This window comes from Aquarana catesbeiana, linkage group LG02, assembly GCF_042186555.1.
Source record: "Aquarana catesbeiana isolate 2022-GZ linkage group LG02, ASM4218655v1, whole genome shotgun sequence".
Lineage (NCBI taxonomy): Eukaryota > Metazoa > Chordata > Amphibia > Anura > Ranidae > Aquarana > Aquarana catesbeiana.
Genome location: NC_133325.1, coordinates 562,931,210 through 562,953,657, shown reverse-complemented (window position 1 = coordinate 562,953,657; position 22,448 = coordinate 562,931,210). Strand labels below are relative to the sequence as shown.

Genomic DNA, 22,448 nt, shown 5'->3' with positions numbered 1-22,448 from the left:
TAGATAGATAGATAGATAGATAACCTATAGATCTATATATATATAAAATTGCAGTGTGTATATATATATATATATATATATATATATATATATATATATATGCAAATGATTATTGGGATTATACAAGTAATTAATAACTAGGATCCTGACTATAGTGACACTTAGCTAGATCAAACACAAGGAAGCTAACACAGTCTAATATACATTTTATTGCATTAATGAATTATGTGCCTTTACATCATCAATCATAAGCATGTTGTTCCAGCTTTAATTGTAAACAGAACATATACACACAGAATATGGACCCATTTTCTGAACACTATTAGTAATATTTGTTAATCCTATAAACGATTGTAATACTAATATTTGCACCCAGGCATATGTTAGTTGTATGATCCCATTGTCACCAATGAACTAAATAACTTGCTTGAATGAAGTTGTAGCTCAGCTAAGAGCAGCAATGAGTTTTTTTTATGCTTTGTGCACTTGGTGGCTGGCTTCTGGCGTAACAAGTCCAAAGTTCACCTGAAAGTCTGACCAATAAACAGAGCCAATAAATGTGTTGTCACCAGCATAGACTGGGAGATGAGGCCAGCCTACCTTCTCCTCCTTCCCCTGCACTCTGGATGACTGGCTGCCTTCCCACTCATTTGCATGATTTATATTGCCCGATGGTGGAGAGCATGGCTAGTTAGAAGGAGCAGGCCCATTGTAGGAGCTTCCCTGGATCTTCAGTGGGCACCACAAAAACAGGTGCTCAGTGCCAAGAAGATTCTTTTTTCTCCCCCTTCTTCTCCTCTTTTTTTCCCTTCCTCCCCTTTTTCTTTGTAAAATGGTTTCCAAACTATCCTCACTACAGCAGGAACTATTAAATGCTCTCCTGAATTCTGGAATAACTAAGGAGGTGCTGATCCAGGCGCTGGAGGATCTCATTCCCTCGTCCAGCTTTGGTGTCAAGCTGGAGGACATGCAGATGTCCCCTGGGCAGGACCCTGACACCAAACCGGTTTTCCACACCCTCACCAATGGGCACCATAAGGGCAAGCTTTCTGGGGACGAGGGATCCGAGGATGGGGAGGACTTTGACACCCCACCAATTCTTAAGGAGCTGCAGTCCCTGAACACCGAGGAGGCGGCTGAGCAGAGGGCCGAGGTGGACAGAATGCTAAGGTGAGTGCCTACATACCCTGGCATTGACTTACCGTGTGATAGGGGTTAATTCTTAGTCACTTTGGAGACAGCGATTGCTGGCTTGGCAGGGATCCATTTTTATTTATTTTTATTTTTTTGCTACTTAAATTGAAGATCAATCATTGTACAATATTATATAAAATTATGGTGAACTACACTTGCTCTTATTTTAGCTCCAATACAATCATATTTAATTTAAAAAAACAAAATAGTCTTTATAGTGTTGAAACAGCACATTTTGCATAAGGCGCCCAGCGATGTCTTACTGCACCTCTTCTGTTTTTGTTTTATTCTAAAAAATATTGTTGACATCCTAGAAGTTAAATATCTAACAGGTTGTCTGATTAGGAGTTTTGATACATTAATCCCGACAATAAAACAATAAAAACTCTTTCTGTTCTCAATAACTTTCATAGAGTATCTCTAAACTTGTCAGGTTGTGTTCGTTACTTTTTTGTTTTAATGTATCGATTTTATTTTTATTTAAAAAATAATAATTTTCTGCTGTTTCGGTTCAAAAGTCCTAGCATAAAATAGTCATAGTATTTTACGATTCGGACCAGTGCTGTCTGTACAGGTCACTTTCCGAAGTCTTACTACTACCGCTGCAGTTATTAATATTCGGTGTTAATTTACGGTACAAAAAAAAAATAATATAATTTATGGAATAAATTTATGGAATATATATATATATATATATATATATATATATATATATATATATATATATATATATATATATTTATAATAATGTAATATATATACATGTATATATAGATATAATCCATAATATATATAATGCACTAGGACAATGGAGCTGATATCTATCTATCTATCTATCTATCTATCTATCTATCTATCTATCTATCTATCTAATATATAGTGTGTGTATACTTTTTGATAAACCAGGACAATGGATTTATATATATATATATATATATATATATATATATATATATATATATATATACATATATTCCATAAAATATATAAAATGCACCAGGACAATGGGGACAATGGAGCTGATATGTATCTATCTATCCATCTATCTATATATATATTTACTCCATAATATATATAATCCACCAGGACAATGGAGCTGATATCTATCTATCTATCTATCTATCTATCTATCTATCTATCTATCTATCTATCTATCTATCTATCTGTCTATCTGACTTATATATAGTGTGTGTATACTTTTTTGATAAACCAGGACAATTATACATATATGTATATATATATATATATATATATATATATATATATATATATATATATACTCCAAAGGCGTCCCAAACTATTATAAGTATTATAAGTTGTTTTTTTTTCTCAAAAGTTGCTGAACAATTTTACCAGAGTGTAATATTTGATGAATGTAATATTATCAGTAAGAACAAGTATCTGAATGTTCCTAAGAATATACATTTGTTTAGGCTATGTTCGTTGCATTGATAGCATCCAGAAGGTTTGTCTCTATCCTTTTTTTTTCTCTTCTTGCTGCTTTTTATTGTATAATATTCTTTTTTTTTTTCTAAATAAGCATACATTAATTATATTACAGACGAAAAAGTTTACCCTTAAATTGTAACTTTAAAAAACAATGGTGTGAGTAGTGAGGTTGTGTTGATTCTTTAGTAAATCAGCCCACCATTTGGAGTTTTTGTGTACCCTCCCAGCTTGCCCTCTATGTATTTTCTCTAAGTAATACTACATCAAAAAAAGGCTTGGCACTTGCAGACAGCCAGTCTGTATTAAATGACACCCACAGTCCAGAGATTTAAAAAAAAAAAAAAAGAATTCTTCAACTGTAAAAGAATAGTCGGATAACAAAAATAACTGCCGCCTCTTAGTGTAAGTAAGTGAGCATGTTTTGATGATGTTTACTCTTTCCTTTCAAATATTTGCTTAATACATCTACTTTAACCAGGAAATTCTCCTGCTCTCCAATAAAAGCCAGCAGATCCTGCTGAAGAGTATAAATGGTTGCTTTTAATTTAAAACAGTAATTGCAGTTTGTTAGGGTAATATCTGGGAAAAGATGAAAAAAATGAATGTATCCTACTAAACCTGAATTTTCTAAAGGAGTTAGTTAATTTTTCAAAGAGAATTAGTTGCTATTGGTGGTTAAGTTTTTTTTTCAAGAATAGTCCTGCATAGCAAAGCTGGATATGCAGCTAATTTCAAAGGGCATAAATCAGAGAAGATTTAGTGAACTCATTTAGTCCAGGGCTTGAGGGGTGCTGAGAGAAACTACATGAGCACATTATAGGGGGTGACTAATGGCTTGGCACTAAGTTATGCACAGAGGTGTACTGATCTCTCTACATATACCTGTGTGTAATGTGCCTGGGAGGACTCATGGGAACAAGGACGTGAGCCATACACCAACTGCACTGGCACACACCTTAGACAATGGTGTCAGTAACCTTGCTTTGTTCTAGTGGGAATTTAGGAAAAGATTATTTTATGTATTTATTTTGACCCCATAGAACCACAAATCTTGCAAAACTAAAAAAAGAAAAGCAAAAAAAAAAACAAAACAAAACAACTTTTTAGTAATTCATAGCTATAGCTGTATTGCTTTGTGTAGACAAGCACAAATTACCTTTTTTCTTTTAGATTCCAATGCACAAGACTGGGTGTTGGCAGTGAACACAGACTAGTACTACTTTAGTACATTTACTTTCTATACCGCAGTCTAAAAATGTGCCCAGTTCTTAAGTGCAAATTGCAGAACAATTAGTAAAGTTTCTACACTATTGCTGAACAATCAGACACACATGGGAAGGTCTTTTTAAGTTTTTTTTTTTTTTAATATTCTTTGTGTGGCCCTATTGTGTGAGGAGCACCAAGACAGATGCTGCAATATGATTGTGCAAACTCATTTAAGCTCACCACACACTTTACAATCTGAGTATACAGTCTCCTTTACCAACAATTATGTAGTGCAAGGAATCAATCAAATAATCACTAAGTATGTAAAGAACTAAACGTACTTAGCAATATATATATATATATATATATATATATATATATATATATATATATATATATATATATATATATATATATATATATAAATTAGAAATATCTGTACAAGTGGTTTTTTTAAAAAACTTATGATTTTTATATATATTTATTTGGTACTTTTTGTGCTGTGCATACTTAGTGATTATTTGTTGTATGTCCCTTATAATATCACTCAGCTGCCTTCAATTCATTTCATACAAGGTATGTGAATTAAGGATAATTTTTGAGAGCAGAGTACCTCATACATACAGTATATAATGTGTAGCGTAAGGGCGTGCCTAATTGGATACAAATTGATTGAATAGATTAGGCAGGTCCTGATTGTTTATGTGTTTAATAAATGCAAAGTTGAGTGTATACAGTAGTTAGATTGTAACATGCATGGTGAGCTTTAAATTTATCAAAAGCCTCATATTGTGGGCCAAAGTGAGATTTATAGAGAGTCGTCGTAATATAGGTAGTCAGTTCTACAATGACTGAGCCATGTAATGTCCCTGTCCTGAAAATATTAACTAGTATGTTCTAAGAGATAATAGTTAAGTTTTCCATGTGGAAAAGAAAGAACATATTTGAGTGAAGAAAGACAGCTAATTTTGTCAGTGATTAATCTTGCTGTCTCTGGTTATCCTCCAGCTGACTTTAGTTCTGCATATTCCTAAGGTTTTTTTTTTTAATATATATGCCCCTATAAAAATGCGCAAGTGCAAAGAGCTTCCATAATTTTAGCTTATAATTATTTATTACAGGTACTTAAATAGCGCCATCAATTTACATACATATTATACATTCACATCAGTCCCTACCCTTAAGGCACTTACAACCTAAGGTCCCCAGCTCAAATTCATAAATATTAGGACCAATTTAGACAGGAGCCAATTAACCTACCAACATGTCTTTTGGAGTGTGGAAGGAAACTGGAGTACCCGGTGGAGACCCACACAGGCACAAGAAGAACATGCAAACCCCATACAAGTAGTGTAGTGGTTGGGATTTGACGACCCTAGTGCTGCAAAGCAGAAGTGCTAACCACTTGGCCACTATAATTAGTGTGATATGTTCTTTATTATATTGGTAATGAAAGGATCATGTCCTTTTATTCAGGAAAAAAGGTAATCATTCAAGGGATCTTCATGGGATGGAAGCAGTCACTTCATATCCAGATTATCAATAGTGTTGTTCCGATTCATATCATGGGTATGTTTAACATATAATTCGATGTCCTACTGGAGTTTTTATAGGAAAGTGAATGTGTATTTATTTCTAGATTAAGCAGAATTAAAACTATAAAAATAATATATTCACTGGAGCTGGCCGTAGACACTAGAGGACAATTGGACACATGAGCATGACTTGAAAACCCCCAGGCATCTCTGGTGTATTGCAAATAGTTGTCATTGATAATCATTCATGAGGAGGACTGTTGCAGACGCCTGTGTTGCTGGCTCATCAGTGGCATAATCTTATGGTTGGGTAAAGTTTTCTACCCTGTCCAATGGCTATTCAGCCAGCTGAGCCATGGTTGGTGGTATCTGCAGCTATAGCTCATAGGTAAAATATCTTCATTGGACCCATCCAAAAACATCTGGAATGGGAGACTGCCATCTAATGTCTATGGTCATCAGAATGGCTATTTGATGATAACATACTGTTGGTCTGTAAGGCATTTAGCAAACCAACCAAGAAAATATATTTTTTCTCAGCATTATGATGTGTATTTTATCAGGGACTCCTGGCATGACAATTGAATTTTAAATAGCTGTGAGTATAGCATCAGGCATTTAGTAATCTACTACTATATGTAGTATTGGTGTCACTATTGAATATTTATTTCCATTGTGCGGGCAGAGAATAGTGTAGTAAATCCCCAGCTTTCCTGTGCTTTCTGTCATGTTGTCGGAAATAGAAGGTAATCTCTAACAAAACAGGATCATGGTGCTGTAGAACAGAGCATTTTAAAATGTTTGATATTATATACTCCTTTACTTTCATAGTTTTACTTAATAACAATATACCTCTGAAATACCTAGGAGAGCTAACAAACTAACAAGATGGTTAAGTAGATGATAAAACATTTAAGCCAGGGATAAATATAGAGGTAAAAAAGTCAAAAAGTCTTGTCAAAGTTCTATCTAAATAAAAAATCAGAATTTGTATCTATCTATCTATCTATCTATCTATCTATCTATCTATCTATCTATCTATCTATCTATCTATCTATCTATCTATCTCTATATTTATATACACACACGTTTGTATTTTTCTGTTTTTTACCTGTAATACTACCTGAACCTTGTAATTTTTAAAATATTTTAGTTAGTTAATAAAAGGTATCAGTTTGACAACACTTTAAACTCTAAACTAATATAATAAAACTGAAAAAGACAAGTTCTTCCTTTTTTTAAAAAAAAAAGTAAAATTAGAAAATAATAAAAATACATTATTGGACATTTGACACTGTACCCTTAAAATATCCATGCACGCAATGACAGTGGCCCAGTATAGATGGCTGTAGGTACCTGCTCTCCATTCCCCTCCTCTATAGTGAGGTTTTCAGACCTAAAACATGTTTATGGTACACTCCGTAGATAGCTTGCCATGACGGCAATCAGATTGTGTCTATATGCAAACCACCTATAAAGTCCATTTATAGTGCTTTCTGTTTAAATTCAAAGCTCTATAGCAGAAATGTACATGACGTGTGGGGCTCCATGTACATGCTGTCAAAAATGGCCACACCCTGTGCCCTCTCCCAAACCTTGTTAAAAAAAAAAAAAAAGTCCAAGTTCTACTTACCTTCTCCACATTCCAGTGCTGTACCCGGATTTTTCCTAGATCCGGCACTGGCAGTCCTCTTTGAGTAGAATGGCAGTCATGTTATTCTTTCTTGTGAGTCAGTCTGTCCTTTCCATGCCCCCTGAGGAGCCACACAGATTGGGCTCATAGTACTCCAGGACTGAGCGGTACTTACATGTCATTACATGAGAGCTGCTCAGCCAGAAAAAAATGCCCCCCTTCTCCACCACCACCCCCACAAGAAATATAAGCTGCCGTGACAATACCGGACTGGCTAGAAGACCGCAGGAAAATGTGTAGTTATCGGAAGGGGAGATTTGGGGTTTTAGATATTCACGTTTCAAAATTTTATTCAAAACCAAAATGTTTATATTATATATGGGAGCAATCAAACAATTTTTCCTAGTTCTAGTTAAAATGCGGAAGGTTTAGAGCCTCTGTCAGGTATGACTTGCTGTTTGTCGGCCTATTGGGAGAACTTTCACTTTAGAGTTTGAGTGTACAATCTTCTTTTGGACCAAAACTTAGGCTGGCCACATTTGGATCATTTTTTTTTCCATCAGCCTGTGAGATGATCAAAAAAAAGAACGGCTTTCCCATAGCCACACAAGCTAGGTGGATGGAGGAATCCCCCCCACTGTGCTACAGTATTTTGACAGCAGGGACTCCTTAAATGTCAGAATACACTGATTAGTGCTGCAGGCAATTGGCTGCAGGTGCTGATTGAATGGAAGTTTTCCAACGATCTTATCCGAGAGAAGTCCCCGCTGAACCGGATCAATTTTGATTGATTTATGGACAAGTTTAGAGTGAGAGCCTACTTGATTGAATATGAATTGATTGGATTGTTTAGATTGACTTTACTTATTTACCAAGTTTATTGTTGCTAAATCTAGCAAATTCTACTTGCCTTTTACAATGTTTAATTAGAAGGAAGGTATGTTGTGAATAGTTTGTAATTGTAAATTGCTTTATACACCGGGAAGAATTGTTCCCTGAGGAACACCCAGGCATGTATCTGAAAGTATTTTTACGCACACTGCAAAATCTCTACAACAAAAAGTTATAGCCATTTGTGAACACCTGTGTTCTGTCATACCTAAACTTAAAGAAACATTGGCGCAATCATTGTCTACCTGCTTTTGAGAATGTTAGTTGCCTGGCTGTTATGGGCTTTAATACTTTTTGAACATTTAAGGTTGATTTATAGTCGAACATGTATTGTTTGCAAAATGAGTTTACACTTAGCTTAGTGAATAAAGTAAAGCGTTGCCTTCAATCATACAAACCTATGAAAGCAAAATTCCTGTTTTATTTTTTTTTAATTGTCCTTGAAGACAGTTAGGTTTCTTTGCAAAGTGAATGCACACTTAAGTCTAGTACCCATGAGTCGAATATTGAGTGGCATCGGCCGGTTTCTAATGAACATTCAGCCCAAGTGTACTGCAGCTGGTCCGACAGCTTCTGTCAAAGGGGCATTACAGAAAAAGTTCTGCCGAAAGGCATCCAATCAGAGCTCTCAGCCAATGGCTGAGAGCACTAACCGGTGTGTTCTGGCGGGGGGGTTTACTGTACTAACATTGGATTGAGCGCTTCATTTTTTTCTCGCTCAGCCTGCTGGGTTGAATGAAAAAAAAAAACTACTAGTGTTTACCAGGCTTTAGGCAGCCCCTACAAGAGTATTTTCTTTTCTTTTTACCAGCAGGTTGAAAGAAAGAAAGTAAGTTATTTGATTCCTTCTTAGATTGTAAGCTCTAACGAGCAAGGCCCTCTGATTCCTATTGTATAAAAGTGTATTGTAAGTGTACTGTCTGCCCTTATGTCATAAATCGCTGCGTAAACTGTTGGCACTATATAAATCCTGTATAATGTGGGAGAGGGAATCCCCTCCACTGTGCTATTGTATTCTGACAGCAGGGAGATTGCCCTGCTGTCAGAATTCAATCATCAGAAGTGCTGGCTATAGCAGGTGGCGCTGATTGAGGGAAAATTTTCCAACAGGCTGGTTATACACAAGACGATTGAGAGATTGACTTGTGTACATCCAGCCTGCCCATACATGGAGCGAAATTCAGCCAGTCCTTGCTTTGCAAATTTCAATCCATGTATGGCTAGCTTTAGCATAGTGAATGAAGTGAAGCTGTGCTGGCTGCAATCATCCAAACCTATGCAAGCAAAAATCCAGACTTTTTGCCTTACTTCACCTCTTATACTAAGCAAAGTAAAAAAAATCATTTGCAAAGGGAAGATTCAGTTAGCAAAGTTAACACATTATATTCCTTTAATAAACAAACCCCACTTGACCTGAAAAAGCATGCAGCAACTAAAATCAGAATGAAGTGAAAATTGAAAGACTAAGGCTGGGCATAAATCAGCCAATCAGCCAGAAAAAAAAAGATGTATTCCCCCATCTACACATGGGAGGTGGATGGAGGAACTCTCCCCACAGTACTATTGTATTCTGACAGTGGGGATTCCTCTGATGTCAGAATACACTGATCAGCGTTAGATCTGTGGCATGATAACAGTCATAGATGGACAGAAATTTGGCTGGTCCCTGCTGAACCAGCCGATTTATCTATGGGCAGCTTTGGGTTATTGAAGTCATTGGTTCAGCATGACAGCTGGACAATAAGTATATTCAGAGCCAAACCTTCTTGTTTCTCTCCTGAAAGGTTCCTTTAACCCCCTAGGCACTTATCACTATAAACGCTTAAAATGGGTGCATGGTTAGCAAATATTTGCCAGACTGTTAGCAGAAATTGATACTTCACACTTAGGGGGAGATGTAACAAATATTCTGTAGAGCAGTAAATCTGTATTCACAGTGAAACCAGTGCTAAAATGCAACTTAAGTTTCTCTAAATGAACCACTTTGTTGTGAGTTTTATTTTAAACTGCAGAATGTTTCATGGTGCTTATTTGTTGGTGTGTGCTAACGAGGCATACGTATGAGAACAAATATCTGATTTGCTGATGTAAAGTATGGTTCATTTACTCAACAGGGTGTGTGTACTTATACCATATGTTCACTCTACTCTTTTGTAAAGCTTCAAAATGGAACAAAGACTACAAGAGTGACCACACCAGCCTTTCCACCTGTTAGAGAAAAACAGTGACTTTTTTTTTATTGGCCATAGATTTATATAGTGATTCATAGATTTATAGTGATATATAGTGATTCCCAAAAGGATCACCCAAAACTAGTACATTATCTAAAGGTAATACCTCTGGAATGGTGATGAACCTGTCCAAGTCCCAGGTCTGCATACACCCGCTTTGGCAATTAAATGGAATGTCAACTCTCCCTCTTGGGTCAATAATCTATTTTATAATATGAAATATAACTAGGACAGGGGGAATGCCTTGGAAAACCCCTGAAGTAGTACAAAATCCAAAATGTAAACAGAGCCAGGAATTAAGCGTGAGAGATTTCCCCAGATCTTTCCTCTGCAGTCTTCAAGATATGTAAGAAACTAATGAGTTACATACATACAGCATGTGTGCTTGAACTTTCACACAAACTAAACATATATCTATCTATATATCTATCTATCTACACAATAAATTCATGCTGCCTTTATTTTATATAAAATACAGTTAAAAATTAGCAATTTGGGCAACTGCTATATAAAGGGATAGGACAACATATTTTTAGTGACCATATCATTTAAGTAATTATTGCAATGTTTGATGTGCCATCCATATTAATATATATTTACTCTAAAGTCTAGTACACATGATCAGAAAATTGTACAAAAAATACCGTTTTTCGAATTGATCGTACGATTGTTAGTACACAGCTTTCGTCCAAAATTATCCGAAGGGACAAACACAACATTTTTGCCAGGTAGTACGATTTTCGTTTAATCAGTACAGTTTTCGTCCGAAAATACAATACAAATATAATATAATACATTACATCACTTTTTATTTTTATTCTGTCGTAAGAGAATTTTTTTAACTTTAGTAATCTCTTTATTTTTGAGACTGGCATGCAAAAAACCCCCCAAAAAACGGACAATCATCCGATAATCTCATTGTGTGTACCAGGCTTTAAACACTTTGCTATTATATTCAGTGATTTATAGATTAGCCACTATAAAGAGAATAGATTAGCCACTACCATCTCAACAAGGCAGCAGTTTTGGAATGTTTTTTAAAATATCTTAAACTTTTGAGAGAGCAGCTTATGAGCTCCAACTCAGACTCCTTGATATTGGCCTGCAAAGAATTATTCCATTTGGAGATGATGGAAGTGAAGTTATTACTGCAATAAATAACAATCCAGACACTGATAGAGAGGAAATATGCTGCTGATTAGTCAATTGTTACTAGTGTAATTGTTGCTTTATAGGTGACAGTGAGCCATGTTTACTAAAGGAGTTATGTTCACTCAAAAAACAAAATATGAAATAACGAAGATTCATTTTAATTACCCAAATTACCTGAAAATCAGATGCTTGTTTGTAAATTTCATCTGTACAAAATTAGAGAAGTGAAGTGAGTTTTCACTGTTCTTTGAGCTAATATCCTCAGCTCCTCAGCTTCAGCCCCCCCCCCCCCAGCTTAAATTTTGTCTCAATCAGCAGGAAATGGATAAAATTCAAGCCATGTCTAGCAGACCTAAGTTGTATATTGTTATGCCTCAATCACACTGCCTAGATAAATGTAAATGAATATAAGGCCTCATGTACACTAGCAGCTCCTAAACTTGAGTTTAGAAGCTTTCGGAATTTGTTTGCCAAAGCTCCTAAACTCAACTCCAATAAAGCCTATGTGTCCATCTACACATAGGCCTTTACCAGAGTTTAGGAACTGCTGCATTTAGGGGAGCTTTAACCTCCCTCAACCTGCCTCTGCTGAACATGGAAGAATCGTGTTTAGGATGGGAACGTTTTGACTGCTGGGCGAGGGAAACTGCGAACTGCATCAAAATTGTGGCGCAATTTTGCTGTGTTTTGCATTTTCCTGTGGCTGGCGGTCAAAGTAGGCAGGGTGTACATGAAGCCTAAGTGCGAGTAGTGACTTTTCAAAAGTGTTATTCAAATTCAAAGTTTACCTGTGTTTAGGTTTATTCAGTTTGGCAGTGTTTAGAGCAAATACAATTTTGTGCATCCAACATCCGATAAGACATAGTCTAATCGGATGGTGGATACAGCTAAACGCAGCTAAACCCAGAGACATTTAAAAGCAAGAAAAGTGATCTGGGAGGCATAAAAGTTGTTTATACCTACCTGATAACGTCTCCTCAGAAAAGCTAAATACAGACTTTCTAGTGTGAATGAGGCCTTGCTTCATTGCAGAACTACAGTATGTGGTCCTAAATGCAAGACATGCTCCATTTATCCAAGGGATATTTTTAATAGAAGTCGGACACCATTTGCACAAATGCATCTTTTATTAAATCAAATTAAATTGTTTGGCATAGTAAGCCACAGTGTAAATCTTCACAAAGCAGTATTTATTGTCCAGCTTCATTCATCACTCTAATATACAGTAGCATGTTAAAATATTTATTACTCCAATCATTTGGAGGACAAGTTCCTATTTTTTCCTATTCTCCTGCATGTGATTGATTGTTTGAACTTGACTGTACCCTTTTCATTTCACTTTAGTAAATCACTCTTATGGAGTATATCCACCAATCCTTTTTAAAAGGCAAAACCAGTTATTTTTGTATTGTGTTGTCAGTGGCTACTGCCCATGTACTGTATATTGTCATTAAGGTGCACCTAAAGTCAAATATTGACTTTAGGTTCCCAGGCCCGCACTCTTCTCCCTAACTGGGCAACCTCATTAGAGCCTGAACATCCAGTTATGCTTCTACTTCACACAAAGCCCACCTTCGGCCACATCGAAGAGCTGGAACAAGTGGGGAATCTGCATTATGGTTAGACCTGGAACAAAATTGAATCAATGAACAGATTTTTCAGCACTCGTATTAAGATGTACAGTTGGATAGCAGCTTGTAAGTAAAATGATTGCAACTGCATTGAAGTGCTAGTACACTTTTAATATGTGCACCTTGACTAATCATCATCTGTATGTTAGTAGCTGCACTTAAAATGAGTAGGAATCTTAATATGGGGGTTTGCCATGGACATTTAAGGCCTTCCTTGCATGAACACTTCTGAAGTACATAGACAGTCAATTTTTGCTGTGGATTTACCTTAGCATTACTGTCAGAGTTTTGTACATAACTTTTTGAATAGGAGCTATAGCTTTACCTATCTGTGTGTATTTATTTAAAAAGAAGAAAGAAACATATATGTGTTGTGTATTAGGCGGACCTTGATGAAAAAACCCTACCTGTGTTGTTGCTATTTTCAGTTCATAGTTATCCTATAGCCAGTTTAGATTACAATCTCATGAAGAGCATATTTACCTAAGAAGTTTGCATACATGTTTTAGAATATACTGTATATTGAGCAAAACAATCTGAGTTTATTTACTAAAGAAGTGGAAATGTTAATTTGACTGAGTGAATAGAGTAAAGATATGTACATTCCAATTAAAGATATGTTAAATCCACCGGATTGGACATTCAAAAACATAGATTCGCGATAGGGGAAATTTACTACAACTGCAGCACTCAGAATCTGGTGCAGCTGTGCATGGTAGCCAATCAGCTTCTAACTTCAGCTTGTTTTTTAATTAAATAAGCTTTGACAATGAAACCTGGAAGCAGATTGGTTTCTAAGCAGAGATGCACCAGATTTTGCATGCTCTGATTTTAGTAACCCCCCCCCCATTATATGCTAAGCTAAGTCAACATTAATTTTCCTTGTGAACATTTTCTACTCCTTTAGTAAATTGGCATATTGTTTTCATGGATCAGTTAATAGCCTATTCTTACTGTGTTTCCCCGAAAATAAGCCCGGGTCTTATATTAATTTTGGACACCAAAAACACACTAGGGCTTATTTTCCGGGTAGGGCTTGCCATGCAGGAATCCCCCAGTATGAACATACCAGTAAAAGGATCATATAATGCAAAAGGTGCTGCTGCAATACAACTGTGTAAACACCCTTACCGTACATCGCTTCCATTGCCTGCCCCGAGCTGTCTTCTCCGCTCTGAACACTGTAGGGAGGGGGGCCGAGATGCCCCGCTGACACCTGGCACTTCCATCGCCTGCCCCAAGCCATCTTCTTTGCTCTGAACACTGCAGGGGAGGGGGGCCGAGATCCCCCACCGACACCCAGCGATTCCATCGCCTGCCCCAAGCCGTCTTCTCTGCTCTGAACACTGCAAGGAGGGGGGCCGAGATACCCCGCTGACAGCGAGGAGATCAGAGACACACATACACACTGCACACTGCCGTAACAAAGGATTGTTCCGTGTTTCCCTGAAAAGCACACAAGCATTTCAAACTAGGGCTTATTTTCGGGGAAACACAGTAGTTTAAGCATTTATATGTCTGATAATCCGAAAGGGTCAGTTCAACCAAAAATCATATTTGAGTCATTCGTAGATTTTGGTGAAATCTACTTTTATAGGTTTCTGGAAATTTATCTGTGCTTGAATTCCTGGGTTTGGACATTCATTGTTGTCATTGTAAGGGCTTAACAATCTTCCTGGTAAATCTTTGATTTATTTTATATTATAGATGATGCAACAAAATATTCAAAAACACACAAAGGTGGGCTTGGACAGGAACATAGTCAGGAACTATGACAGGGAGAGATTTCTTCCTGAGTGTCCAAGACATATAACATACCACATCATGACTCACCAGGTGATAACATCACTTTTGGGTGTACTAACCCTTTATTGTCCTTTATTGCAAAATGTCAATGTCTCCATAGGTTGCAATATGTTGCAGTTGTACATTTATTTTTATTTATTTATTACAGGTACATATATAGTGCCTACAACTTATGTAGCGTTTTAACATGTTAATAATTCTGTGCTGTATTGCTCTTAATTTAACAAATTGATTTAACATATTTTAAAAAAGAAATATTTTAGTTCTGTTTCATTTATACAAATCTTTAAACTTTCAGGACAGGATTATGTATCGCCCAGTCCATTAACATAGTCATTATTGGGGTTGATTTATGAAAACTGGAGAGTGCAAAATCTGCCGCAGTTATGCATAGAAATCAATCATCTTCCAGTCTTTTTTTTTTTGTCAGTGTTTTTTTGTTTTTTGTGAACAGGATGAAAGTTAGCTGATTGGCTACTATGCACAGCTGCACCAGATTTTGCACTCTCTAGTTTTAGTAAATCAACCACATTATGTTCTTATATTTTAGCTTGAGGAAAGGAAGTATTTATTTTTTTTATTTATTGTAAACGACGAACGAAAAATTCCCAGCAGTCTTTCTTTAGTTAAATGTAGTTTATTACAGGTGATTGGTTAATAAATACAAATTTGAACAATTTTTTTTATAAATTAAAAAATTGAAATATGTTGAAATAATGTATAAATTTGTAAAAATTGCTTAAAAAATTAGATATAATAATATTATAGACCAGGGTTTCTCAACCAGGGTTCCATGGAACCCTAATATTCCTCCAGAGGTTGTTAGGGGTTCCTTGAGAGCAATGAGCAATTTCTGCCTCTCAGATAAATTCCAACTGACACCATTGATCTTTTTAGATATGTGTTTAGGGGTAATTTATCCCAATGTCCACAAATGTGGCGAGCATTCTTCTCATTGACCATCACACTAATGAATCATGAGTTGTAGATATAGAAATTCTTAGCCGGGAAAGTTATTTTAAAGGTTCCTTTGTGCTGAAAAGGTTGAGAAAGGCTGGTATAGACCGATACACTCACCAACAAAAAAAAATGCATTTAAATAAACTTTAGTTTTTTTTGGACATATGTTAGGAAGCAGGTTGTTAGGTATGTGGTAGTATGTGCTTGCCTTTTATAAGGGTCTGGGTATAAGGGGGTACATTTCACATGATTGGATTTGTTATTTTTTTTTTTAAATTAAGGTTTGACATCCCTACTGTGTCACTGTAGACAGATCGCCAACTCGCAATTGAATGACCTTGGTAAATCAGTTTCCATGATTCACTTCTGTATATTTTAAGTATGCTCCTCTACATCGTACATACGCAGGACATCTACAAAGTCAGCAGTGTTGTTAGGTTGGCACCAAGGTTCCAGCAGCAACCTGTCTGTTCAGGGTGCTGTGGCTATGAGCGCTACTATTACATAAATACTTCTGACTCATTTGTTGGAGAAGAAATCCATCAATCCACTGGTTTCATCATGAGTCAGAATTCTAATTATAAACTCATACTCTGATTCAGCCTACTTAGTAAACTGGATTTCGTTGGGAAAGTTAAAATAAAACTAATTTTTTTTTTTTTTTTTAATTTATATGCAGATCAGGTGTGCTGACGTCTGTTTGATTTCATTTGCTGCATATTTGTTCCGTGTCAATGACTCCGAAAGCATAGGATTTTCAGAACATCACCAATGACAGCTTACATATTTGTCCTATGATACATTTCCTGAAGGCAATGAAAAGAAGGATGAGAAAGAGAACTAACCCCAGAAAAAACAAACAATAATTTCTTCTTTAAATTGATTTTAGTAAGCTCAAAATAGATTGGTGGTGCCATGGGCTTTTGCACTTTGCACATGCTCTTCACATTATTTTACTAGATAAGCCCTACAAAGAATTCTGTTTAGGCTCCATGCACACTTGTGCCACTTGTCATACAACTTTGGACATCATAGTCGCATGACAATTCGTTCCCCATGTTTCCCAATGATAACCATTTATATATGTGTGACTTAAAGTTGCATCGACTTCAAAGTAGTTCCTGCACTACTTTGGTCCAAATTTCATGCAACTTGAGGGCCATAGACTTTCAGTGTTAACCCTCAAAGGTTGCATGAAAGTTGTACCTGAATGTTATACAATGCAACATTTGTGCAACAGTTGTCTAATATCACTGGTCAAAGCCAAAGTCATATTCAAGTCACAAAAATCCAAATTTGTGTCAAAGTTGCACCAACGTTGCACTCCAAAGTCTGCACAACTTTTGGAGTCGTACAAGTGTGAATGGAGCCTTAATGGGAAAATATAATGCATTAAGGTCAATTTTATCAGATTTTTTTGAATGTTTACAAATTAAAAACAAATATTTTATACATCTGTTTAATTACTTTTATAAAACCTTCATTTTATAATTAAACATTTAATAAAGGGTGCTTCCATTACATTTGGTCTGCACATGCTAGATTTTCTAATTAGAAACCCCAGCGAAATCCATGCTAACAGACAGGGAGAGGGTGAGTGTGTGTGCTAGTAATAGATCTGAATAGGAGATCAAATTATAGAAGCTATTCAGGCTATTCACAGCATAGCACTAAAAAGTAAAGTGCAGCTGCTAGTGCTTGTCCTATTCCCCAAAAATAATTAATATAAAATAATCATTTCTAATACTTCAAGTTTAATTGACTTGGAAAATATATTATCTTTTTTTAGTCCCGAATATATAAATACAAAATGATTAAACATTCTTAACAGTCACTTTAAAATGTTAAATTCAGGGAAACAAATCCAGGTAAATGTTTTATATTTATATTATTATTTTTTATAACTATTTATAGTTATTTATTATATTATAATTTATGATTTTGTGTTTCAAACTTAATCATACCTGGGATGTGTACTAGAATCTTGTTCGGACAGATTTAAGTGTGTTATTACTAAGAATTACTGGCCCACAATATAAAATGCCAAATTTCTATGCAAAACAATCATACCGCCAGGGAGGTTAAAGTGATTGTAAAGGCTCTTTTTTTTTTTTTTAAATAACAAACATGTTATACTTACCTGTGCAGTTGGTTTTGCACAGAGGAGCCCGGATCCTCCTCTTCTCAGGTCCCTCTTTGCTGCTCCTGGCCCCTCCCTCCTGTCTAGTGCCCCCATAGCCAGCAGCTTCCTATGAGAGCACTGGAGCCGAGTCACAGCTCTGTGTGTCCATTCAGACACGGAGCTGAGACCCGGCCCCTTCCACTCTCTCCCCTTATTGGCTGACTGACTTTGATTGACAGCCGCTGGAGCCAACGGCACAGTTGCTGTGTCTCAGCCAATCAGTAGGAGTGTCCCGGATGACTTAGACATTCATGGACATTGCTGGAGAGAGATAGGGCTCAGGTAAGTAATTAGGGGGGTGCTGGGGTGGCTGCTACACACAAAAGGTTTTTGATCTTAATGCATAGAATGCATTAAGATAAAAAAAAATCATTCTGCCTTTACAACTTCTTTCAGGACTAAATATTGTAATAAACTGACCCCCTTTCTGAAAAGAGGCAGAAAGCATAAGAAAAATAACAAATCAAGGAATACATTTTTACATTTTACAATTATAAAATCTGTAGGCTGTATAATGGATTTGCCATGATAAAGCCAGTGAAATGTGGACCTATAATGTAATCACAATATACATATATATGGGAAATTCCTTTAAAATAAATACAAACAAAAGCTGCCATTACTTTCCTTCTTCCTAAAGTGCTAGTTGCCTGGCTGCTCTGGATGCAATACTTTCAGAAGCACTGGCCTGGAACAAGTAAGCAAATGAGGAAAATTAGACTTGTTAAAGGAAATGTAAAAGCAGAGGGTTTTTTATCTTAATGCATTGTATGCAACGCCATAATTACCTACCTGAGCCCCATCTCTCTCCAGCGATGTTCAGGATCCCTTCAGCCATCCAGGACACTCCTCCTAATTTGCTGAGACAGAGCAGCTGCACCATTAGCTCCCGCAGCTGTCAATCAAAGTCAGTCAGCCAATCAGGGGAGAGAGGGGACGGGGCCAGGTCGGGGCTCCGTGTCTGAATGGATACACAGTGCTCTAACTCGGCTTGGGTGCCCCCTGTAGCAAGTTGCTGGCTGAGGGGCACTCAAAGGAGGGAGGGGCCAGGAGCAGTCAAGAGGGATCTCAGAAGAGGAGGATCCAGGCTGCTCTGTGCAAAACCAACTGCACAGAGGAGGTAAGCATAACATGTTATTCTTATAACCTCCTCCTTGTTAAAACGAGCCTTTACAATCACTTTAACGTGCGTATTTTTTGCAGGTCAGCGACTAAGAAAGTATTGAAGGTACCAATCAGGTTTAGCATGACAGCCAAGAAATTTGTATTTTCTGTTGGAAGCCTTTCTTAATTTTTTTTTTTTATTAGGCACATGGTTTGTAACACAGTTGAGAAGCTGCAAAGTTATCCTTTGTGGTTGGTAAACCATGTGACCAGACGTTCCCTTCTGCTGTTTCCAACTGTAGTATTGTACACATTGTCTCCTGTCTCTGAGCACATAAACATATGAAAGAGTGAATTATAACACTGAATCATTCCAGAAAGTTAAGATCAGCATGGTCTGTGATATACCATTTAGAAAAATGTAAGTCAAACTTTGCAAATGGTCAGAATTTTGAAGGATTTGGGAAAGAATTAGAGGGGAATTATGAAAAAGTGTCTTCTTTGAAGTGTCTTCTTCTCAACATTGTGGTTAAGTGATAAGCATTCTTACTTTACAGTTATTTTTTTACATTATGAAGAATACAACACATGGAGCTGGAACACATGAAGCTAGATGTGAATATCCATAATTGGGCAGGTGGACATGTACAGAGTTGAAAATTGTGGCAGGGAAATCTCCTGGCTCCAACAATAGATAAACTATCACTTTAGAGTGGACTGTCCTTTAAATTGGCATTTGACCAATCTGGACATAACTTGTGTATATGTTGTTATGTGGCAAAGGCAGATACATTAGTATCTTCAATGTTCATACCTTTTTCTTTCAATAATGTTAAAGTGGAATGTCATACCTAACTTATCTTAAAAATGCTCACTCCCCCCTCCTAACACATATTATGACTAACCTGTGTAAGAAAGATGTATATGCTTACTTATTTTCAGGGTGCTCCAGTCAAGTCACGTGATTTCCCCTGTGTCAGCCAGTGGTGGCTGCAGGGAAGAGGAGAGAGTGCTCAACAATGCTAATGCCTGGATGTGGTGACATAGGTTCCTATTGCCCATCCATTGTTGGCATTCCCTCATGTCCCCTGCAGCCACTGCTGATACAGGAAAGATCACATGACTGGACTGGACTGGCTTAAAAATAAGTAAGTGTATACATCTATCTTACACAGGTTAGTCAGCATAGGTTTTTTGGGAAGGGTGCATTTTTAAGATTAGTTAGGTAAAGCCTGGAATTCCACTTAAAGTGGAGTTCCACCCAAAAGTGGAACTTCCACTCATCAGATTCCTCCCCCCCTCCGGTGACACAGTTGGCACCTTTCAGGGGGGAGGGGGGTACAGATACCTGTATATTACAGGTATCTGTACCCACTTCCGGCATAGATAGCCGCAGAATCTGCGGTTATTTATGCCACTTCCTGCTCCCTCCCCGCTGCCTGCTGGGAAACACACGGGTCCCAGAGGCAACAGGAGCCATCCGTATTGCGCTGCGCGACTCGCGCATGCGCAGTAGGGAACCGGGAAGTGAAGCTGCACGGCTTCACTTCCTGATTCCCTTACCGAAGATGGAGGCAGCAGCACCCGAGGACGGAGAGACGGTTCGGCCTCGGGTGCCGACATCGCGGGCGCCCTGGACAGGTGAGTGTCCATGTTTTAAAAGTCAGCAGCTGCAGTATTTGTAGCTGCTGACTTTTTAAAAAAAAATTTTCGCCGGCGCTCCGCTTTAAGGATGCAGTTAACCACATAAGGACAGGAAGGATTTGCCCCCTTAATGACCAGGCCATTATTTGCGTTACGGAACTGTGTCACTTTAACTGACAATTGCATGTTCGTGTGACGTTGTACCCAAACAAAATTGATGTACTTTTTTCCCACAAATAGAGCTTTCTTTTGGTGGTATTTGATCCCCTCTGGAGTTTTTATTTTTTGCAATATAAACAAAAAAGTGCGACAATTTTGAAAAAAAACCCAATATTTTTAACTTTTTGCTATAATAAATATCCAAAAAAAAATGTCTTCATCAGTTTAGGCCAATATGTATTCTTCTACATATTTTTGGTAAAAAAAATATCGCAATAAGTGTATATTGATTGGTTTGTGCAAAAGTTATAGCATCTACAAAATAGGGGATATATTTATGGCATTTTTATTATTTATTATGGCTGTTACTGATTAAAATTTTCGTGTTTGATTAATCGATTTTTTAAAATCGATTAATCGACTAATTTCGATTAATTATAACGCACATACAGATCCAACTACTTTTAGCTGATTCAGCACCGTTGTTATGGCAACGGCCGAAGCCGGACATAGCGGGGCATGGCTAGGACGTCACATGACATAAACTCAGCCTCACCGTGCCCATAATCTCAGCCTTACCGTGCCCATAATTGCAGCCTCACTGTGCCCATAATCGCAGCCTTACTGTGCCCATAATGCAGTCTCACCGTGCCCATAATCTCAGGCTTACCGTGCCCATAATTGCAGCCTCACCGTCCCCATAATGCAGTCTCACCGTGCCCATAATCGCAGCTTCACCGTGCCCATAATGCTGTCTCACTCTGCCCATAATCGCAGCCTCGCCGTGCCTATAATCGCAGCCTCACTGTGCCCATAATTCAGTCTCACCGTGCCCATAATCGCAGCCTCACTGTAGTCAGTGCTTGTGCCTGGATTACACAGTCTGCGGGCATCTCCCGCTGTGTGTCTCGAAGCTGAGTGTGAAAACTTTGGCTGTGCTGTGAAAAAAGTCCCGCCCTCCTCCTAGATCAGCTCGTGTGATAGACAGAACACTGTGTCCTGCGGAGGAGGAGGGAGCGGAGCGTTGCGCTGCAGCCACAGCTTGGCCCAAAGCGGCCCCAGGGCAGGCAGCCTACCGATCAAAAAAATTTTGATCGATCAAAAAAATTAACGATTAATCGAGGAATTAATCGTTAATTTCCACAGCCCTATTATTTATAGATTTTTTTTTACTACTAATGGTGGGGCGATCTGCGATTTTTAATGGGACTGCGACATTGCAACGGACAGATCGAACACTTTTGACACTTTTTTGGGACCTTTGACATTTATACAGCGATCAGAGCTAAAAAATAGCCACTGATTACTGTATAAATGTCACTGACAGGAAAGGGGTTAACACTAGGGGGAAGTCAAGGGGTTAAGCGCTGTTCCTGATCACTAGGAACAGCAGATCTCTCTCTACTCCCCTGTCAGAACGGGGATCTGTTTGTTTAATACACAGATCCCCATTCTGGCTCTCCGCGGAGTGATCACGGGTGGCCGGGGGACATCGCGGGTGCCGGCCACGTGCATCGCCTCTGGTGTCGCGCCCCCTATCTCTCTTAAATCGGCTGATGTACACCAACGGTGATTCACGCAGGGGAGCCTACCTGCCGCAGTATAAAGATGGCGGCTGGTCGACAAGCGGTTAAACCTATTTTTTGACGATCCTTATATATTACATGGATG

The 22,448-nt window shown here is 37.6% G+C and overlaps 1 protein-coding gene across 2 annotated transcripts in view; it reads left to right on the top strand.

Moving 5' to 3' along the window:
* The first annotated feature begins 626 nt into the window (after positions 1 to 626).
* HNF1B (HNF1 homeobox B) overlaps positions 627 to 22,448 on the top strand; it is an 85,379-nt gene continuing 63,557 nt past the window's right edge. For both annotated transcript variants that reach the window (XM_073616055.1, XM_073616054.1), the window contains exon 1: positions 627 to 1,170. In XM_073616055.1, coding sequence (XP_073472156.1) covers positions 833 to 1,170 — 338 coding nt within the window. In that variant the 5' untranslated portion in view covers positions 627 to 832. The remainder of the gene's footprint in view (positions 1,171 to 22,448) is intronic.